General features: G+C 41.6%; 1 protein-coding gene across 11 annotated transcripts in view; it reads left to right on the plus strand.

Annotated features, from left to right (window-relative positions):
* The window catches only part of HYCC2 (hyccin PI4KA lipid kinase complex subunit 2), a 51,601-nt gene that overhangs the window by 13,644 nt on the left and 17,436 nt on the right, over positions 1-20,521 (plus strand). For 7 of the 11 annotated variants that reach the window (XM_065069522.1, XM_065069529.1, XM_065069521.1 and 4 more), the window contains 8 exons: positions 4,072-4,174; positions 5,874-5,952; positions 7,842-7,943; positions 13,877-14,056; positions 15,935-16,015; positions 16,649-16,764; positions 18,418-18,513; positions 20,226-20,342. In XM_065069522.1, coding sequence (XP_064925594.1) covers positions 5,902-5,952; positions 7,842-7,943; positions 13,877-14,056; positions 15,935-16,015; positions 16,649-16,764; positions 18,418-18,513; positions 20,226-20,342 — 743 coding nt within the window. In that variant the 5' untranslated portion in view covers positions 4,072-4,174; positions 5,874-5,901. The remainder of the gene's footprint in view (positions 1-4,071; positions 4,175-5,873; positions 5,953-7,841; positions 7,944-13,876; positions 14,057-15,934; positions 16,016-16,648; positions 16,765-18,417; positions 18,514-20,225; positions 20,343-20,521) is intronic. The other 4 variants (XM_065069527.1, XM_065069531.1, XM_065069526.1 and 1 more) reach the window with 1 other exon arrangement.

A 20,521-nucleotide genomic window follows, 5' to 3' on the forward strand; every position in this document is an offset into this window, starting at 1 on the left:
AACAACCCCCTGCAGCGCTCCAGGCTGGGCACAGAGTGGCTGGAGAGCAGTCAGACAGAAAGGGACCTGGGGGGACTAATGTACAGGAAGCTCAACATGAGCCATCAGTGTGCCCAGGTGGCCAAGAAGGCCAATGGTATCCTGTCCTGTATCAAAAATAGCATGGTCAGCAGGACAAGGGAAGTGATCCTTCCCCTGTACTCTGCATTGGTGAGGCCACACCTGGAGTATTGTGTTCAGTTCTGGGCCCCTCAGGTCAGGAAAGAGATTGAAGTGCTGGAGCGGGTCCAGAGAAGAGCAACAAGACTGGGGAAGGGACTTGAGCACAAGAGCTATGGGGAGAGGCTGAGGGAGCTGGGCTTGTTTAGTCTGGAGAAGAGGAGGCTTAGAGGTGAGCTCATCACTCTCTAGAACTACCTGAAGGGCAGTTCTAGCCGGGGGGGGACTGGTCTCTTCTCCCAGGCAGTCAGCAATAGGACAAGGGGGCATGGGCTTCAACTCTGCCAGGGGAAATTTAGGCTGAGATTAGAAAGCAATTCTTTGCAGAGAGAGTGGTCAGGCATTGGAATGGCTGCCCAGGGAGGTGCTGGACTCACCGGCCCTGGAGGTGTGTAAACTGAGATTGGCCATGGCACTTAGTGCCCTGATCTAGTCAATGGGCTGGAGTTGGACCAAGGGTTGGACTTGATGATCTCTGAGGTCTTTTCTAAACCAGTGGATTCTGTGTTTCTTTTTAAGACAGTCCAGGTTTTAATTGCAAAATGTTATAGTCTTTGACATAAAAATATATAATATTGTCATTCATCATGCAGCTGGGACCCAATTACATTATACATGTAATGATATTTAGTATGTAATGGCAAAAAAAAAAAAAAGGAACTAGTTCTTGAAGTGCATTTATGTGACCTCTCTGTGGATTTTGAAGCCAGTATAGAATCCTGGCTTCTTTAAAACAAGCAAAAAACCCAAATATAATACAAACCACCAACAAAAATCCTCTGCGTACTTAAACAGTCATATCTGCGTAAATGTCAGTCATCATTAATATCTAATGAGGAGCGCTTCTTTTCTCTTTAATCCTCACTGTGACAGTTGGTACATGCATAGAGGGAGTGCTGTTGGCTCTGATTATTTGGGTAATCATTTTGCTGTTGCAAATTGACCTTGGCTAGTGGTTTAAATGCAGACTGGTAAATAGTATTTAGTCAGCATGTTTTTACTCTAATGGAACTGAAAAACATACTCTCTGAGAGAAAGCTGATTAAACTCTTTTTTATGTCTATTACTGTAGGAGTCAGGAGTTCCTGGGCAGTTATCTGGGTTTTATGTTTCATTGTTCTGATGGTATATTACTGTAATATGTTTTATTTCAGACTGATATTTTCAGACATTAATATAGAGAATGGTGAATTATAGGAAAGGTATCTTTAAAATGGGAATCTAACATAATCTCATGGTATTTCAGTCTCTTGGTAACTTAATTTTCATTTTAGTACATTTAATTATTACAGTTAGTAATAACTAAATTTCTGTTATTATGGCTCCTACACATTATTAGATCTTTTGAAACATAGTAGAAAAAAATAATGAGGTCTTTATAAAATAAACATGAGAAATCTTTTTACATTCCCTGTATTTTGTTTGCTTTGGAAGAAACATGAACACTCTGGAAGTGAAATTCAATACTTTTAGTTCAGGCTGCTTCAACTCGGAATAAATATGCACGAGACTTAATGCAGTTGAACCAGTTTATTTTAGAGACACACCCACATGGTGCTTGAGATAAATAAATTTTATATATATATATATATATATATATATATATATATATATAATTTTTTTTTCCCCTCCCCCTGGCCCCCAAAGGTCCAGAAGAGCTGGGGGTGAGCAGCACTGTGACTCTGTGGCCTCACTGTCTTGCCTCTCTGGACTAGTCCTTACAAATGTTTTAATATCCAGGCCGATAATTTGAAAGGGAAAGATGATTTGTCCTAAACTCCGTCTAGTAATTGTAGCTGAAATAGGTGTGAGTGTTAAGGAAGTTCCTTTTCCCCAGGTTTCCTGCAACAGAGACTCAGGCATGGATTCCAGTTCTTTTGAAATAAATGATTTACCAAGGCCCAGCACAGAGCAGCTCGAGCTGGTGCCTCCTGAGGAGGGACCCTCAGCAGCACAAACCTGGGGCAATGACGCCCCCCAGTCCAAGCCCCCAGCACTGAGCGGCACTCGAAGCCAGTTGCAGAATGCACAGCTGGGGTCTCCCTGTTCTCCATTGCATCTCTGCATTGTTGTCAGGTGGGCCGGCAAGTAAAGTTTTGACATTCAGTTGTTATTTTGCACCCACAGCTGGAGAAAACAAGTTCTTGGTAATGGCCAAAACATTCTTCTGGTCCATCTTCTGTCGGACCCGTTCTGGCCCTTCACTTATCTCCAGGGCCGCAGCTCCCAGGTCTTCCAGCTCGGAGACTCTGAAGCCTTTCTACTTAACAAAGCAGAAAGTTCAGAGGTTCACAGCTTGCAGAAGTTATGCTGAGCACACTGACTTATGCTGAGTGAGTTCTGTATACATATAAGCAGTTTCTAAACAAGTTCTATGAGAAGCAGTATAGGCAGTAATTCCATAAGCTAAGGCAGTCTGTTCCCTACCAGTGGGCTGCTTCTGTGTTGATATAGCAGAGCTATATGCGTACATCCTTTCAAAGCCACATAAGCAAAGCAAGATAAGGTACTTTTCCTCCTGGGCTATACTTCATATTATTGGTCTTTAATGTACACCCCATCAAAAACATTCTGGAAGTGTCAGAACAACTAGTTGTATTTATATAAGCAACCACACAAAGCAACAGTGTACTTGGCATTTGTGACTTAGTGTAGCAGCAACATTGGGATCTCCATGGCGTTTGCAGGAAGGCATTTGAATCATTCTTGCGACTCTTGGTGGTTTTGTCATTTCTTTAGATATGTCAAGCTAAATCCTGACTTAGGAGAATTGCTGATTATTCAGTTCATTGGTTTCACTTGTTTGCAGTATTCTCTGAGCTACCACGTTTTTCCTGGCCTGATTCATGTGTTTCTTGATAACCTTGTGCGTTTCCTTATTTCTGCAACAATTAGCTTGCTTAATCTTCTCCTTGTGGTCTTGCTCTGAATTGTTGGGCAAGCAACACAATATATACGACTTAATATACTTAAAATACATAGTAGTATTTGGTGCTCAGTGAGCTTTATCAAATACCTGTTTTGCTTTCTTGTTGGAGATGTGTTGTGGTTTCATACATATTGCTGGGGAGTAAAGAGAAGGGGGATTTGTTTTTAAGCATAATTCCTGGGTTTGTATCTTTGGTTTTGATACTTGGGACAGTGGGGTAGGTACAACTGAACCTACAGGCAGCAAGTGTAATAGCTGGGAGCTGTTTGGGACCCCATGGTATATCTGGAGAGCAGTGGATATCAGATACCGTGTTGGGATGTAAAGGTTATTTCTACCATGTTGTGTTATAACACTCGGGAAACTTCTATAAGTCCTGAATCCGCTCGTAGACCTGATATTCTGTCTTGGAGATGCATGCCTGATAATGACAAGAGGCAACTGATAAGAACTTAAATACATAAATTTGTCTTTTGGTTCTCCTGTGTGTGTTTAAAAATATGTATGTGATCAGTTAGCAATTTTGGCTTTGTGAGGAATATGTATTAAGAGCAGTGAGAGTAAGGAAGAGCCTTTAATATATTCGATTTCAGAAGTATATGTTCTCCAAAGGTAAAGTATTGATCCAGCCCACTTTTTATAAAAGTACCTACCGTTTCCTTTCCTCTTGCATCTTTCTTGCACTGTTCTCTGTAAGAAAGTGCTTCAGTTTTCTGTTCCTGGGGACTGTGAGTACATCGGAGTTTGCCATGCAGGTGACAAGCAAATTGAATGACAGATTGCTTTGTTACTGAAGGACCCAGATGTGCTTTAGTGGATTTGATAAACTTCACATTTTAAGGTCAAAAAATATATACATTACGGCTTGCTTTACTATATTTCACCTTACTTTGTGATCATCAGAGTTTCTTTTCACCTTTCAGCAAAAGGGGCAGCACTTGAAGGCTTGACAAATGCATCTCAGGTTGAAAAACTGCTGCATTCCTCCTCCTCTTCCTCCTTTAGAAAACTGACTTCTTTAAAGAGGTAAACGTTACACTTTCTGTAGAAAAATGTTGGGTTTGCCTGTCTTTGTGTGTGTGTATGTTGGTGTTTGGTGGTGGTTGTTGTTTTTCCCAGGCAAAGTGAATTAAATCTCAACTTTTGTAGCGTGTCCTGCGGTGTTTTAAGTTCGCTTCTCCCCCCATCTCATTCTGCGGACTGGTCCCTGTCTGTTTCCCCGCCTGTCGAAAAGGATGTCTGTGGAATCCTTTGTCTGCAGAGATCTCCTTAGTTGTGTCATTTTATATTTTCAAAACACATCCAAAAGAAAATTGTAAAAAGCCAATAATTCACTTCATGTTTACCTGCCATTTCCTTAAAAATTTTACGACAAAATCTGCAAATAGTAGCACTTCATATATTATTGACGCTTGTATGAAGTTGACGAGCATAAGGGTTTGTGGGATTAAAGATGCTTGTTGCATTCTTCAGCTTGTTTTCATCTGCTTGTGAAAGTGTTTCTTTCTTTCCCCCATCCTGGGCTAAGGCTAAAAGAACTTCAGAAATAGTTGATTGTATTGAAGGAAATAATATTAGGAAAAAAAGGGCTTTGAAGCTGTTGTGTGTTTTTAGGAAAAATGTGGTAAAGAAATATGACAGTGTGTGACAGCTTCATTGCATAGAATTGTTATATAGCAGTATCAACTTAAAAAAAGAGAGGAAAGAAAGATTGACCAAAGTATCTCTTGAGGTACCATGTCCCTTCACAGGTTTTCTGTTGCTTGTTTCTGTTCAGGTAGCTGTTAACCTGTTAGCCTGTCAAGAATAAACCTTTGATGAAACATTAACTGTCTGCGTATGTCTACCTCTTACATTTTACTCTCTCCTTCATCCATTACTTTTGAGGTCACTGTTCCCTGGTTTTATTCTCTAGTATTAGGCTACAGCTTCATTTCACTTCATCAGATTTAAATTGTCTGGGACCTTAATGACTTCCAGGTGTTGCCAACCTGTTCTAAGGTCACACAGAGAGACAAAATGACCCTTGTTGCTTTTTAAGCATCAAGTACAGGTGTCTAATCCTTGTGTTTTAAACATTCCTGCTATTGCCTTGAGAATTACATTTGTGAGAACTCAAAAGATGTTAGAATGACTGTTGTATATAAAATGGAATATAGCAACAGTTGTCCTTGTGAATTTTTGTTTCTGAGAATTCCAACATGTTTTTAGAAGAACTAAATCTTGCCGTTTGAACAAGAAGTCTCCAAACTCTTGAAGAGCAAAGCTTAAGGAGTTAAGTTTGCTTATTAGGTTTTCTAATGACTGGTTTTATGAAACTGTTTTACTTGGAGCTGGACCTGGAGCTGTCATTCCAAGGTCTCACATTATTTGTTCCATGATGCTCTTTACTTTGTTCCACTTGTCTTTTGTTTGTACTATATTTGGTAAGGGAGCAAGAATGGGGTGATGTGTTTGTCTTAAATAATGTACAATTTGGCCTGGAGCACCGAATCCTTCTTTTTCCTCCTCCCCATTGATGTGAAGTACTTTGGACTAAAAGTCTAAACAGAACAGTTTAATCATTGTTAGAAAATGGGACCAGTTGTCCAAAATGCAACTTTTCCTGTGGTTTGAGGTTACATAGTTCTCCTGAAAATATGCCAACAGCTTTTCATTGCGGTAGGATTTTATAAAACTAAGTTTTGCTGTCAGAACACATTTAATTTCTATTTTCTTCTCTCAGGTAAGAGGGAAGCAAAAGAAGGAAGAAAATGCTGGGATCAGAACGAGGCGTCGTGGAAGAATGGCTGTCAGAATTCAAGGTGAGCTGAGAAGATGAATGGTAGCTCTGCCTCTGGCTTTATGCAACACGTCGATTTCTTTAATGGTCCAATACGTAACATTTTAAATACTTACTACTTGATCTTTCAACTTGTTAAAATGCACGAAGCATGTGAAGGTCTATGTAAATGAGCCAGCTGGTACCTAATACACAATGCATATTGTTTATGACTGCAGAGCAGAACACTGCTATAGCAACGTTTTTTTAAAGCATGTATTTCTGTGTGGATCAGGCTGATAGAATTTAAGTAACAGCTTGATAACACTGCCCAAATTTCTTATTTGGCAACTTTTCATTTAAAAAAAATGAGTAGAAATGTTTGGAGTTTTACAAAATATTAAAGAAAAATATTTGGCTGGATTTTTTTCCCTATGATCTGCATAAAATTGGTTTGTCATGAAGAACTGTAGGATTTTTAAGCTTTTTTGCATGTTGATAATCATGCTGAGTGAAATACAGGGTAACGCATAAACAAGAAATTGGATGTGATGACTGATACGAAATGAAAATGAAGAATTTAGATGAGGGAATGGAGCGGCTGACACGCCAGAGGCTGTGCTGCCATCCAGAGACCTGGACAGGCTGGAGAGTTGGGTGGGGGAAAATTTAACAAATATAACAAGGGCAAGTGCAGAGTCTGTCATCTGGGCAGGAACAACCCCAGGTTCCAGTATAGGTTGGGAAATTACATATTAGAGAGCAGTGTAGGGGAAAGGGACCTGGGGGTCCTGGGGACAACAGGATGACCATGAGCCAGCACTGTGCCCTTGTGGCCAGGAAGGCCAATGGTACCTGGGGTGTATTAGAAGGGGGGTGGTCAGTAGATCAAGAGAGGTTCTCCTGCCCCTCTACTCCGCCCTGGTGAGACCACATCTGGAATATTGTGTCCAGTTCTGGGCCCCTCAGTTCAAGAAGGACAGGGAACTGCTGGAGAGAGTCCAGCGTAGGGCAACGAAGATGATGAAGGGAGTGGAGCACCTCCCTTATGAAGAAAGGCTGAGGGAGCTGAGGCTCTTCAGTTTGGAGGAGACTGAGGGGTGACCTTGTTAATGTTTATAAATATATAAAGGGTGAGTGCCATGAGGATGGAGCCAGGCTCTTCTCGGTGGCAAACAGTGATAGGACAAGGGGTAATGGGATCAAGCTGGAACACAAGAGGTTCCACTTAAATTTGAGAAGAAACTTGTTCCTGGTGAGGGTGGCAGAGCCTGGCCCAGGCTGCCCAGGGAGGTTGTGGAGTCTCCTTCTCTGCAGACATTCCAACCCGCCTGGACACCTTCCTGTGTAACCTCATCTGGGTGTTCCTGCTCCAGCAGGGGGATTGGACTGGATGAGCTTTCCAGGTCCCTTCCAATCCCAAACATACTGTGATACTGTGTAATTAGCAATTTCTCACATCATGGATGATACACAATAAGTCATTCTATGCTGTTGTTGGAAATTAGTTGGGAGCCAAGGATGCAAAATCCCCAGGCCTGGTTGCTTGGGGGGACTCCAGGCTCTCTATGCTTGTGCTAGATTATCCCCACCTCTGAAAGAATTCGAGGGGATTTGGTGAAAACGTTGAAAAGTGCCTGTTAAACACAGGATATCAAGAAAGAGAGTCCTTGTATCAAGCTGGAGCAAATGTTTTTATGAAAGATAAATCTGGAACTGCTTTTGGATTTAACCCTGAAAGTTGGTATGTGCACCAAATGCTGTTCATACGGAACTTGCACTCAATGAACTAGGTTACAAGTCTGAAAATGTACTGAACTTCAGGCATTTTTCTTGATTTTTGGGGACAAGACTGAATCCTTTTGTGGAGATCTTTTAATACTTGGAAGCATTGATTTATCGGGGTAACGCTTTTTGTTTTTTTTTCTTTAGGCATTACCTGAAACACAAATTTCCAGCTATGCAGCTACATTGCACAGAAAAAAACCACTGGTACCAGCTCTTTATAAGGTCATTCAAGACCCAAATAATGAGGTAGGAGACTTTTAAAAAGATTTTTGTTCACATACTTAATATCTTCTACAACTAAAACTAGAGTAACTGAGACGTGAAGAGGAAGGTTGTTCAGTTCTTTCTAATGTAGTCTAACATGGGTATCATCCCTGTTTTTACTCCGGTTTTTTGACAGTTACTTTAATGCCTTTCTGGTAAGATACAACCTCATCTGCTCCCAGAAATACAGTTGAAGCTTTCCGCTAGATTTTACTTGCTGCAGCTACTCTTACACTTGGTTTGGCATGAGGTTTATTGTTTTTTTTCCCCCAGAAAGCACCTTTCAGTCAGAACAGAGCAGGCTGTATGGTGTAACTCAGTCAGACCAGTGTGCTTCTCACCTGGTGGCTTATTACAGTGACGGAATCCATTTATTAAATCCTATTAAAATAACCAGATCTTCTTGTGCTTATAGTAGTATGATGTGTGTGTAATTTGGTTTACACTGCTGTAAACAAGAGCAGAATCAGGGCCCTAAAATTTATAAATACGCACAATGAAAACATAGCTTGTGCTTGTACATAATTCATTTTGCAAATGACGTTAAACTCAGCTTTTTATTCATTGGCTTCTGCTATGAGCATTTCTGGGCAAGCGTGTGAAATATAACTTCTGAATTAATTGTGCAAGCGTACCGTTCTCTGCTGTGTGAGCTACTTTAGATAAACTACTTCAAAATATTTGATTTATCATCTGTGATCTCCTGTATATTAATAAATTCAATGGCAAGTGTACACGGCAAGGAAGTTCTTTATTTTCCTGAGCGCAGCTCAGCCGCTTCAGGAAGCTGAATGCTTGGTTGAGCCTAAAGGAGATTGCATAATGCTCATGCATCATAGCTGTCAACTTCATTTCAGTGTTACAAATAACTTGCAGAGTGACCTTTTTCTTTGTACTGAAGCTGCCATTAGTCTCTCTCCAACCTGAAGCTTGCTGCTATTGTATTTGTTGCATTTGTGTGTGTGTGCACTTGGAAAAATGCAACAGCTTTGCTTTGCTTTGAGAATAAGCATTTGATGTATTTTGTTTTAACGATGCAGATTTGCAAAAGGAGTATCTTCTTAAGGGAGTGACGGTAATCCTATGTTATTGCACACTGACGCTTGTCAAATATTACTCTTTGGAGCTGCGGTTGTTGTTTGGTCTTGATTCTGGTATCAAGTGTAAGATAAGCGACCGCAGGCTCCGGGATGATGAAGTTCAGGTTGTGCTTGCTGAGGCAGTATGTGTTTCCGTGTTGCGCTTCTTCCAGACTTATTTGCCTGTGAGTCAATTCATTACTTTGCATAATTCTGTGCTAATATTTGGCTCGAAGCGAGAGGTTTTTAAAATATGCTTTGTAGGGCATGATTTGTTAGAAGGATAGCTGATATTGCTTATGAAGATAAAGCATATGTGATAGACGGTTATAAAAATGTACTGGTTGGATTCTTAAACTTGATGGACAAGTAATTTTGTTTTAGTACAGCTTAAGCATGCAGTTGTCCTGTTTTTAAAACTGCCTGAAAGGGGCAAACTGCTCACGGCAAACATGAATTTATCCAGAATCACGTCATTGTAGCTTGCGAAGACCAGGATTATTGACTTAACCTGGTACCACCATGGAACCAACCAACCAACCGAGGTGTTTGTCCATGAACTGTGCAGTTCAATACAGTTGTTACTCTTTATCCTTCAGGAAACCCCTCGACTTTTTGACTATGGAGAAGATAGTGACTGGAACAGAAAGTTGCATGACGAGTAGAGAGTGATATTGCTCATAAAGAGCTTATTTAACTGAATAATGTGTTGACTTTTTTTGCATAATATTTGAATTCTAAAGAAAAGTGCTTTTGAAGTATTGTTTTTTTAGATAGTTTTTTGATTTTGGGCATTGGTTTGTGGTTGTAGATACAAATGCTCTATGGATTTTTAATTAATGCAGTACTGAAATGGAAATGTTGACTATTCATGTGGGGCCACTTAGGTTTAACTTGGAAAGCTCAGCCTTGAAACAAGATGAGATCACCTTTGCAATGCCAAGCACTGTCCAGACTTCTCAAATAATAACTAATTTCAGCTGTTCTGTTATAGTTAAGCCTAAAGTGAGCACACTGTTTTCTACCACAATTGAATTCTTCAAGAAGACAAGCTTTTCCAATCTTTGTCATGCATTTTATAATGCATTACATTTAACTTCAAGGTAAGGGTCTGAAGATTTGGCAAACTTGTAAAATAAGCCAAATTGAAGCTCTTCATCATCTTCCTTAGTGCGATGAGTCTGCATCTCTGTGGGGTGTGAGAATGAACTGCAAATTAGATCATTGTTGCTTAAGCCAGTAAAAATGTTGTTTGTAATTGTGATGCCAGTTGCTGTTCATGCCAACAGCAAAGCTCTTTTAATGTCGGTTTTTAGTCTGTCAGAAAAGATACAGTTCCAAGAGATGTTTTCCTTTGGGTTTTTTGGCTGGCTGCTGTGCTACTCAGTTTCCTTTGACTTTGGACTGAAGGGTCTTTGGAATTGAAGTGTGTGTGAGTTCATGCACCCACTTCCTCCAATGTCTTCTCAGTATTTATATTCAGAGAATTAATGGGAAGAGGCCGGTTCTCCAAAAAGCCAGACAATGAGGGTGCAAGGAATACCTTTATTCCTTCTTATAGTGTCAAGCGTTGTGTTTCCAGGTGAGAGACAATTGTTCTGTGCTTTGATAGGAAAAACTTGGATGCCTTTGAAAACATTAGTTGTAGCATCTTCATGGTGGCAGCTTTTCCTTGCGGGCCTAAACCTCCGAACGCACCAAAAGCACGACAGCAGTTGCTACAACCAGCTTTGAGGTTTTCACCCCGGTGATTTGCAGTTGTTCAGGTACAACTGATATGACAACTAATAGAAATGAGGAGTGTTGACGTGCGTGCAGCACCCGTGCCTGGATATCGCTTGGAACTTTCTAGGGAGCATGAGTTCACATAAAAGACTAATTTTGTAAAAATTTCATTTGAAATAAAGTGGAGTAAACTCAGTAACTGCTCTGGTTGAGTCTCATCTGACTTTAGCTGAACTAAATTATTCTTTTCCGCTGTTTTTAATGGAACTTGGATTAAACTGGCTAACTTTGAATAGGAAACAGCTTTGGGCTGCTGTCATCTCTAATCTGATGAAGTGTTATTCATAGCGGTGCTGCTGTATATATCTACTTTCTTGGCTTTGCTTGCACCTGTTATCTCCTTGCAGATATGCTTGTATTTGTTGTTTCCAGAGATTTCTTCTTTACGCTAGCTTCTTGCTCTTCTTTTCTTTAAAAGCAAGCCTACAAGCTTATTCAGTCATCTCCGAATTAGTTATTACCCACGTTTTTGTTTGAACATCCGAAATGCAGTAGGCCTTTCGTAAAACAAGGATATAGTTCTGTCTCTGAGGATTTGAACATTTGCTGTAGCAGATGGTTTAGTAATTAGTGTCACTTTGAGATAGGAGTTCTTACTAAGTAAATATTAATTAAGAAAGAATCCACTTATGTATCTTTTGAATATAAAGTGCTATATATATGAAATACTGGAATTATATATGAAATACTGGAATAAATATGCCAGATAATATATGTTCGACTTATTTGACGTACGTGGCTTTTAAAAACCTGCGTTCTGCAAACGACTGGATTCAGCGTTGTCGGTGTGGGGTTCCTTCCCTCCCTGGGTGTGTTTCTCCTGCAAACCCAGCCTGTTCCCTCAGAGTCACGAGCCTGCCCAGCAGAAGCCGCGTTACACAAGGGACTGAGAGCACAGCCTTGGAGAAGGAGAGATTTGTCCACGAGCAAAGTTTTGGGTTACGTGGATGTCACATTCTGGCTTATGTAATCCGCGGCTTGAAAAAATGGTATGCTTCGCCGAGCGGAACAGCGCGTGTTCGGAATGAAAGGAATGGGTTCACCCTTTCTTGGGTGATGCTGTCAGAACGCGGCTATCTCAGTGGAAAATCCTGTCAAATTCATGTTTCGTGTATGGGATATACCGGAGTACAATATGTAAGTCTAAATATGTGGATGTGAAGTTGTACAGTCACGCAGATGTACGGCGTTGCGCGTTTATCAAAGGTTCACGCTAATCGCTTGTAGGGATGATAGCAAGGCACTTCTTCAGAGTTTTGTAAGGATGGATGGTTCACACCAAGGCACAGCAAAAGAGAATTCCACAGGAAATTCTGGGTGCTTAACATTCTGATGAATAGACGAATGAAAGAAGAATGCATCCAAGTCCGTGAAACATGCTCTCAAAGTCCTGAGCTGCATGTCCCTGGGAACGTGTGTGTACCGAAAGCGGAGTCATATATGAGTCATATGTGTCTTATCTGCTCTTCTGCTCTGCACTGATATTCTGCCTTTTTGTCTCAGCTGCGATTGCGTTGGCCCAATGTATGGTTTTTATTACTCTAAAAAATTAGATGTATAATGTTTAATATTATTGTGTATATATTGGAGAGCTGCATTAAGCATGTACAGTTCGAAAGAAGACTTATTCAAGATTTTGGCCTCTCTCTTCTGACTCTGTGACTTTTCTATGTGAATACAGACACTTTAGGTTACAGGGATGCCTCCCTCTTTTGGGACGTTGAAGCCCATCAGTATTTTCCTTAGGGCAGATCATCCCATTTCTTAGAATGCAATACTAGATATTGGTCAGAGACCTTACCAAAATTCCTCTTGGATTTTTTTGGTTGTTTTTGACTTTGTTATTAAAAACCTGATGAGTCATGGGAAAGGGGGACAGAGTTTGACATGGTTCTTTTCTTCTGGTTCATTAACAGTTCTGTGGATGCATCTGAACTATTGGTTTGGCATTGCAGACTCTAAAAATGGCAGGTTTTTCTTAGGCTTATATCACACTGACTTGATAAGGGCCTTTTTTGGTTCTTGTATTGAAACCCAAGGGCAGCTCAAGCTGGAAACATCAGTTTGTATTGTAATGAGCAAATGCACACTGGTTGGATTTGAGACTAAAAAGCTGTAGGTAAGAAATTCATTCATATTTCTGTCAATAGACTTGTCAGTAGCAGCTAAACTTTAACCTTTGTACTCTTTTAAGCTCACAGCTGCACCATTAAGGTTTTATGATGCACGTAGTTCAAGCCTCGTGTCTGTCATATATCTTGAATTAGTACCTGAATACAAAGCAAATCTCATAGTGACAGTTCCTAAAGCTCGGGCTGCAGGGAGGCCAAGACTTGCTGTGCTGAGACCCAGCACCCCTCCGGTCTGTTCTTACAGGAACGTATGTACCGTTTGCATTCATTCCCTTTCTTGCCCCCAAGAAATGTCATTTTTACTGGCTGCAGTGGCTGCATGATACAGCCTCTCTATTTTCTATGTCATTCTCCCTTCTTAAAGAATCACAGCATCCCAGAATGTGAGGGGTTGGAAGGGACCTGGAAAGCTCATCCAGTGCAATCCCCCCATGGAGCAGGAACACCCAGATGAGGTTACACAGGAAGGTGTCCAGGCGGGTTGGAATGTCTGCACAGAAGGAGACTCCACAACCCCCCTGGGCAGCCTGGGCCAGGCTCTGCCACCCTCACCAGGAACAAGTTTCTTCTCAAATTTAAGTGGAACCTCCTGTGTTCCAGTTTGCACCCACTGCCCCTTGTCCTGTCACTGGTTGTCACCGAGAAGAGCCTGGCTCCATCCTCCTGACACTCCCCCTTTCCATATTGATCCCCATGAATGAGTCCCCCCTCAGTCTCCTCTTGTCCAGCTCCAGAGCCCCAGCTCCCTCAGCCTTTCCTCACACGGGAGATGCTCCACTCCCTTCAGCATCTTGGTGGCTGCGCTGGACTCTCTCCAGCAGTTCCCTGTCCTGCTGGAACTGAGGGGACACAACTGGACACAATATTCCAGATGCAGTTTCACAGTATTTCATTAATTAGCCTTTTTGCCTTTCCACAGCTCCTGGAGCCTGTTTGCCACCAGCTCTTTGAACTTTACCGTAGTTCTGAAGTTCGGCTCAAGAGGTTCACGCTGCAGTTCTTGCCGGAGCTGATCTGGGTGTATCTGCGGCTGACGGCCAGCAGGGACAGGCAGAGCAACGGCTGCATCGAGGCGCTGCTGCTCGGCATTTACAACCTGGTGAGTGGGGTGGGTTTGCGTCACTGACCGCCAGGAATAAAGTAGATGATTGAAACGGCATATTTAAAATGATAATACGCTTACGTGACGACATATTTAATCTGGAGAAAAGCATAATGTGATGAAGGTTTAGTAAGAACGTGTTTTCAAAAATGTACTTCATAGTAATCTTTTGGGACAAACATTTTAACTAAGACAGGATCACCTCATGGGCATTCCTGAACTGTTATATACTTGTGTTCGTAAGGAAATAAAGTAATGTTGAAAAATACAACTTTCTGTCAGGCCAGTATGCTTGGTCAGTCTCTCCTTCCTCTGAATGTGCCTTTTTAAGGGTGATTTGCAGCCGAAACCGCTCTGTGTGCTCGCACTTGGATACGCACGTGTGCGTTTGAGGCAGGCAGTTGTCTGCAGTGGAACTGTCATTTTAAGAATAGGTAAAAGTAACAGCGGATGATTAAGTTTGACTGTTGGATATAAAAGTACTTTTTTATATCCTTACCTTAGCCTGGAGACATTTACTCTTGTAGTGTTATGAGTCCGTTCAATAAATTTAGCAATACTGCCAAGACAGGCATTCTTTGGTGGGTATTTCTGTGTAACAGGACTTTAAAACTTATTAATTATACTGAAACATCATCCTTCTCTCTGCTATCATAATAGAGCCCTCTTTTAAACTGTGCATTATGTTCCTACATGTGAGGAGATACGGAACAGTCAAACCGATTCTTAAAAAGAAATATTCTTATTATGTGTCTGTAGCTCTCACAACTGGAAGATCCAGTTATTTTAGATTTATTCTGAATGAAAAAATATTGGAAGCTGCCTGCTGGTTTTTGGTATTGTTTGCTGGGTTGAAGTAGTGTGTTTGTCAGCTGTTTTCTCATCGAGGTCCTTTTGTGGTTCCTTTTGAAAGTCGTGTTGGTGATTCATATTTTTTAAGGACAGTAGTTTACTCGTTCTCTCCAAATTCAGGAAGACAGAGGCCTCAAAATGGACAGTAGCTCCCACTATTCTTTTTCTTTGATTAAATTGTTGATATATTTCTGCACATATGCTGGAGGAGTGAAGTTATTTTCTCAATACTTAAGCAAGGATCAGTCCTCTCCATTCTGCTGAATTCTATCAGCTGTCCTCCCGTTGTGATTCCTAAAGCCTACTGCGAGTACTGTGCTGCCTTGGACTGAGTTTGCACATCAGCTGGAATGTCTAGAACTCACTGTTTGGAAATTTGCTGTACAGAGTGAAAAGGCAGGATTTTACACTCCTTTTTGCTATAGTCTTATGTAATTGCTCTTAGCATATTTGCTTTAAAAACTGCTGGGTTTGCTTATGCAGTAGCCTAGCAACTGTAAAATCTGACCAGTTGGAAAGGCTTTTGAGAAAACATTCCGTGCGGTTCTTACTGCCAGAATGCCCGAGGAAACTTTGCCCGTCCCCTTGATTTCCCCTTTCCTCTGGGTGCGTTTATCACCGTGACCACTGGCAGCCCGTGACTCATCAGCCCTCATGTGCCTGTATCTTTTGGGCATCTTTTAGTCTCGCTCCACTGTGCAGTTCTATTAGAAATGAATATTCCAATGTAAAGATGGGCTAGAAAAGCTTTTTGTGCTGTTTTGGTTTTGATGAAATCACACTGAATGAAGGGGCCCATGCTGTGTTTAAGCGTTGCAGACTGATTCTGCAAATGACCTGTGGTAGAGGTCTTTCCTGCTTCTTAAATATGTATGGAGTGTATGCACGGAGACCTTGGGGTGTTCATAGTCTTGTCAGATCAGGACTTCTAACTTTTTGGTTGTTAAATGCCTTCTGAAAGTTGAAAATGATTCCAAGTCCTTACTTGTGTTTGAGTTTTGGTTTTGTTTTCTTTTAATGCAGGAAATTGCTGACAAAGATGGAAACAACAAAGTTTTATCTTTTACCATCCCTTCATTATCTAAACCCTCAATATATCATGAGGTAAGAGAGCTGCTGTGGTAAATTAGAATTGGATCTATTAGAGGAGTGAGAACTGGATCCCTTTGATGCAACAGCCCGTTTTAGATGCATTTTGTTGCAGGAAGTTTTCAATGTCAATAGCTTGCAATTGGTGCAGTTGAATTCAGTAGCATTAGTAGGAGAAAAGGAATGTAAATGTTGAAAAATCTTTGCCTCAGTGCCCATTTTGAATGGAGGTTGGTCGAGTTGTAATTGCATCTGTGGCTCTTTGCCTCTTAGGTGTTAGCATAAATGTAGTCTTCCTTCTTCTCACTCCTCCTTAATACAGTTGGAACTTGAAAACATGTTTTTCTTTCTCTACTGTTGCTGTACAAAAGGTCTTGCAATTAGGGCAAACTTACTGTAAATGGATATGTAAGAATCAAAGTTGCAAATTGCCCTCACCTGCTGTATTGCTTGTAAGTGTGGAAGCTGATTACAATAATGACATTAGGTAACATCTCTAGATTTACTGCGTTCTGGAATAGACTTCAGTTTTGCGCATTACAAGACAAGTGTGTCTCTTAGCTTGGGTGGTTAGGAAGTTTAATGCTTTCATAGACCTTTTACTTATTGATTTCTCCCTGCTCCTTCCATCCTCCTCCCCGCTGCCAGCCCTCCACGATTGGATCCATGGCGTTAACTGAAGGAGCTCTGTGTCAGCACGATCTCATCAGGGTGGTTTACAGCGATCTGCACCCGCAGAGAGAAACCTTCACAGCACAGAACCGGTACGTGGGTGGATTCTAGCACGAGAGGTGCTTCACTGTGGGCACACAACAAGTCTTTAAACATCAACACCAAATATATGATGTGTTCAGTCCTTTCTCAGCCTTAAGTGCTTGGAAATAAATCTAGGGAAAAGTCTTGGTCATCTTGAGGTATAGTATTTTTGTCGTTCGCTCCAACTGTGTATGTTCTTCTATTAGTTAATTTAGAAGAGAGTAACTTCTCTGCCGTTTCCGCGTCCATCAGGAATGTCTTTGGGTTCGTGTCTGGCAGCTCAAATTTTCCTGGAAGTGTCACAGAATTCACAAAATTGGGCTCTGCGGCTGGGACTGCGTTTTCCACGGGAGAAGGGGAATGGTGCTGGGTGGACAGACAGAAGTAGGGCTGAGAGAGCAAGCCCTGCTGTTGTGGCGCCTGCCAGCTTTACCATGGCTAACACCAGCTCTGGAAAAACGGATCCTATCATTTGCAATGCGTTGGAGACTTGTCCAGTTCTAGAACCTTTACCAAATCACAGAATCACAGAATCGACTGGGTTGGAAAAGACCTCAGAGATCATTGAGTCCAACCCTTGGTCCAACTCCAGCCCATTGACTAGATCATGGCACTAAGTGCCATGTCCAATCTCAGTTTAAAAACCTCTAGGGACGGCGAGTCCAGCACCTCCCTGGGCAGCCATTCCAATGCCTGACCACTCTCTCTGTAAAGAATTTCTTTCTAATATCCAGCCTAAATTTCCCCTGGTAGAGTTTAAGCCCATGCCCCCTTGTCCTATTGCTGACTGCCTGGGAGAAGAGACCAGTCCCCACCTGGCTATAACTTCCCTTCAGGTAGTTCTAGAGAGTGCTGAGCTCACCTCTAAGCCTCCTCTTCTCCAGACTAAACAAGCCCAGCTCCCTCAGCCTCTCCTCATAGGTCTTATGTTCAAGTCCCTTCACCAGTCTTGTTGCTCTTCTCTGGACCCGCTCCAGCACTTCAATGTCTTTCCTGAACTGAGGGGCCCAGAACTGAACACAATACTCCAGGTGTGGCCTCACCAATGCAGAGTACAGGGGAAGGATCACTTCCCTTGTCCTGCTGACCACGCTATTTTTGATACAGGACAGGATACTGTTGGCCTTCTTGGCCACCTGGGCACACTGTTGGCTCATGTTGAGCTTCCTGTCAATTAGTACCCCCAGGTCCCTTTCTGTCTGACTGCTCTCCAGCCACTCTGCGCCCAGCCTGTAGCGCTGCAGGGGGTTGTTGTGACCAAAGTGCAGCACCCGGCACTTGGCTTTATTGAACTTCATCCCGTTGGAATCAGCCCATTTTTCCAGTCTATCCAGATCCCTTTGCAGAGCCCTTCTGCCTTCCAGCAGGTCGACACTCCCTCCCAACTTGGTGTCATATACCGTATACCGTCATATGCCGTATACCGTTTCCTCCATAGGTCCTGCGTATGCTAATGGCTTTCAGTAATAATAACTTCAAGTGTTTAAAACCGAACCTTTAATAGCCTGTTTCAAGTTGGTGAATTATAATGAAAGAAGATCTCAGGATTTGAATGTTTATTTCTGATACTTTTTCCCGTGAGGCATTTTTTGAGACTGAGTTGTAGAACTTTTGCGTTAAGAATTTGGACCGTTGAAGGTTTTGCTCTTGTCTCTTTTCAGGTTTGAGGTGCTGAGCTTTCTCATGTTGTGCTACAATTCCGCTATTGTCTATATGCCTGCCTCTTCTTACCAGGCGCTGTGCAGGATGGGATCCAGGTGAGACACTTGCCTTTGAAAAAATAGCCTTGCAGGGTGCATCTAGACTTCTAAATAGTCATCCAGAAAAAAAGCCAAACTACCTGTTGCATTTGATAATTTAAAATATTTAACGCTTGGTCTTACAGCTTAATTGGAAATTGGAAGCTGCGCTTGCACACAGATAAAACACATGGATTATCTTACCACTGTGAGGGCTTTCCTTCTAGTTCTGTAGCTTTCTGTTATTTTGAAAGAAAAAAAAAAGGTGATTTTGGGTGAAAATGAGTGGAAGCTACTTAGACTGATTGGCGTTTTTTGGATTTACGTATCTTTCAGACCTTTTTCAGTATGGTCACCTTAAAAATCCTGTGCGGAATATCACCGGTTTCCTCTGCTTCCGAATAGTAATGTCTTGCTTCTCAGGGTGGTTTATATGAAGTGCTTGCACAATAGTCTGGGGTTTAGTGGTCTGTTCGGGTGTGTTTGAGGTTATTTTTGCCTTTTTTCTTTTGCCTTCTTTGTTTTTTTTCTCTGATAATAACATCCTAACAACTTTCTGGAGAATCCAATATTGTGATTTCTCCAACTCTTCTACATGCCCTTGAAATAACCTTCTACTTGAATACTCTTAGAAGGATCTGGTTGGCAAAGATCACTGCTTTTTGTTCTGAAAAACCTTAAGTATATCTGTTATTTCCATATGCTGTTTTTTACCAGCGTTTTTACCTAAAATGAGATAAATTCTCTCTCTTGCTACCCCCAAACAGAGGAGCCTCTTGAAGTGGTTTTCTGATTTAGCTCGTTTGCTTCAGCGTAATACTTCCGTGAAAGAAAAGCATGATCTGCAATTTGATTATGTAGCAAAGGACCAGACCAGCTTCTAACAGCAGATATTCCATAGTAACACACACACAGTTAAGATTAAAGCCTGTGTCTTTCCCATGATGGCACTGCTTTAATTCTTGGTATGTTCCCATCATCCTCTCCTGAGTTAGGGCTATGCTAAATTTGCCAAATATATTGAATTTTCCTGCATCTGGAAATTCAGTCTGTTCTTTGGGTAGCAAAGAGAGATGGCACTTTATAGTCTAGGGATTTTTTTAGTTGCTTTTGAAACAGCGCAGCAGTTGTTATGTATTAGTGGCTGTGTATTGCTTCCATGATGAAGGTTCAGATATTAAAGTTATGGATCGATTATTCTGTTTTTTATGAAGACTCAATGCTATGCAGTATATGGGCAGGCAGGTCCTTTTCCAAGGGTCAGTAGTTTTTTAGAAGGCAGCTGAGAGCAATTCTTAAGAATGCCGTATCTGTGTTATCTGGCTTTAGGCAGAAAGTGGCTGCGTGCTGTCATCATATGGGACATGACGTATTTCTCTTCTATACCACTGAAATGTTTCCTTTAAAGAAAGGTGGTTTCAGTTACCGAATTTTCGGCTTAGTCTCCTACGTGTGGTGCTTGGCAGTCAAGAACATCTTTTCACCCTCATTCTTTGGAAGCTGGTTCTGATTTGAAAAAAACCCATGGAGTTAATGGGAATAACACTGGAAGATCAGCAAAACCACATCGCAAGGCATTGTTATAAAACCGCTGTAGTGGTTGGAGAGCAACGTAAGAACGTTCCACGCTGTGTACTTCTACTTTGAAAAATGAATTTTGAAAAGGAGAAAAACCAAAATCTCAGTGATATGAAGCTGTTTGTGGGGTTACCGTTTTGTGTTTTCCTCAGGCTGTGTGTGAGCGGGTTTCCGCGGCAGCACGAGAAGCGCTGGAAAGAGCCCTGTGGGAGGGTGGTGTTAGACCCGGACTTCATGGTGCAGCTGCTCACAGGTGTATACTACGCCATGTAAGTTGACGGCTTTTCTGTACCAAGCGGAACGTTTGGTTTCACATGAATTCAAATATAACTGCGAGTTGTTTTATGATTAAATAAGAGTTAAACTCATAACACAAGTTGGTAACTCAATTGGTGTATTTCCAGCTCGCTCAGCCAACTGATAATATGAAAATACCTTTGTCAGCATT

Source organism: Columba livia, chromosome 7 (genome assembly GCF_036013475.1).
Source record: "Columba livia isolate bColLiv1 breed racing homer chromosome 7, bColLiv1.pat.W.v2, whole genome shotgun sequence".
Taxonomy (NCBI): Eukaryota; Metazoa; Chordata; class Aves; order Columbiformes; family Columbidae; genus Columba; species Columba livia.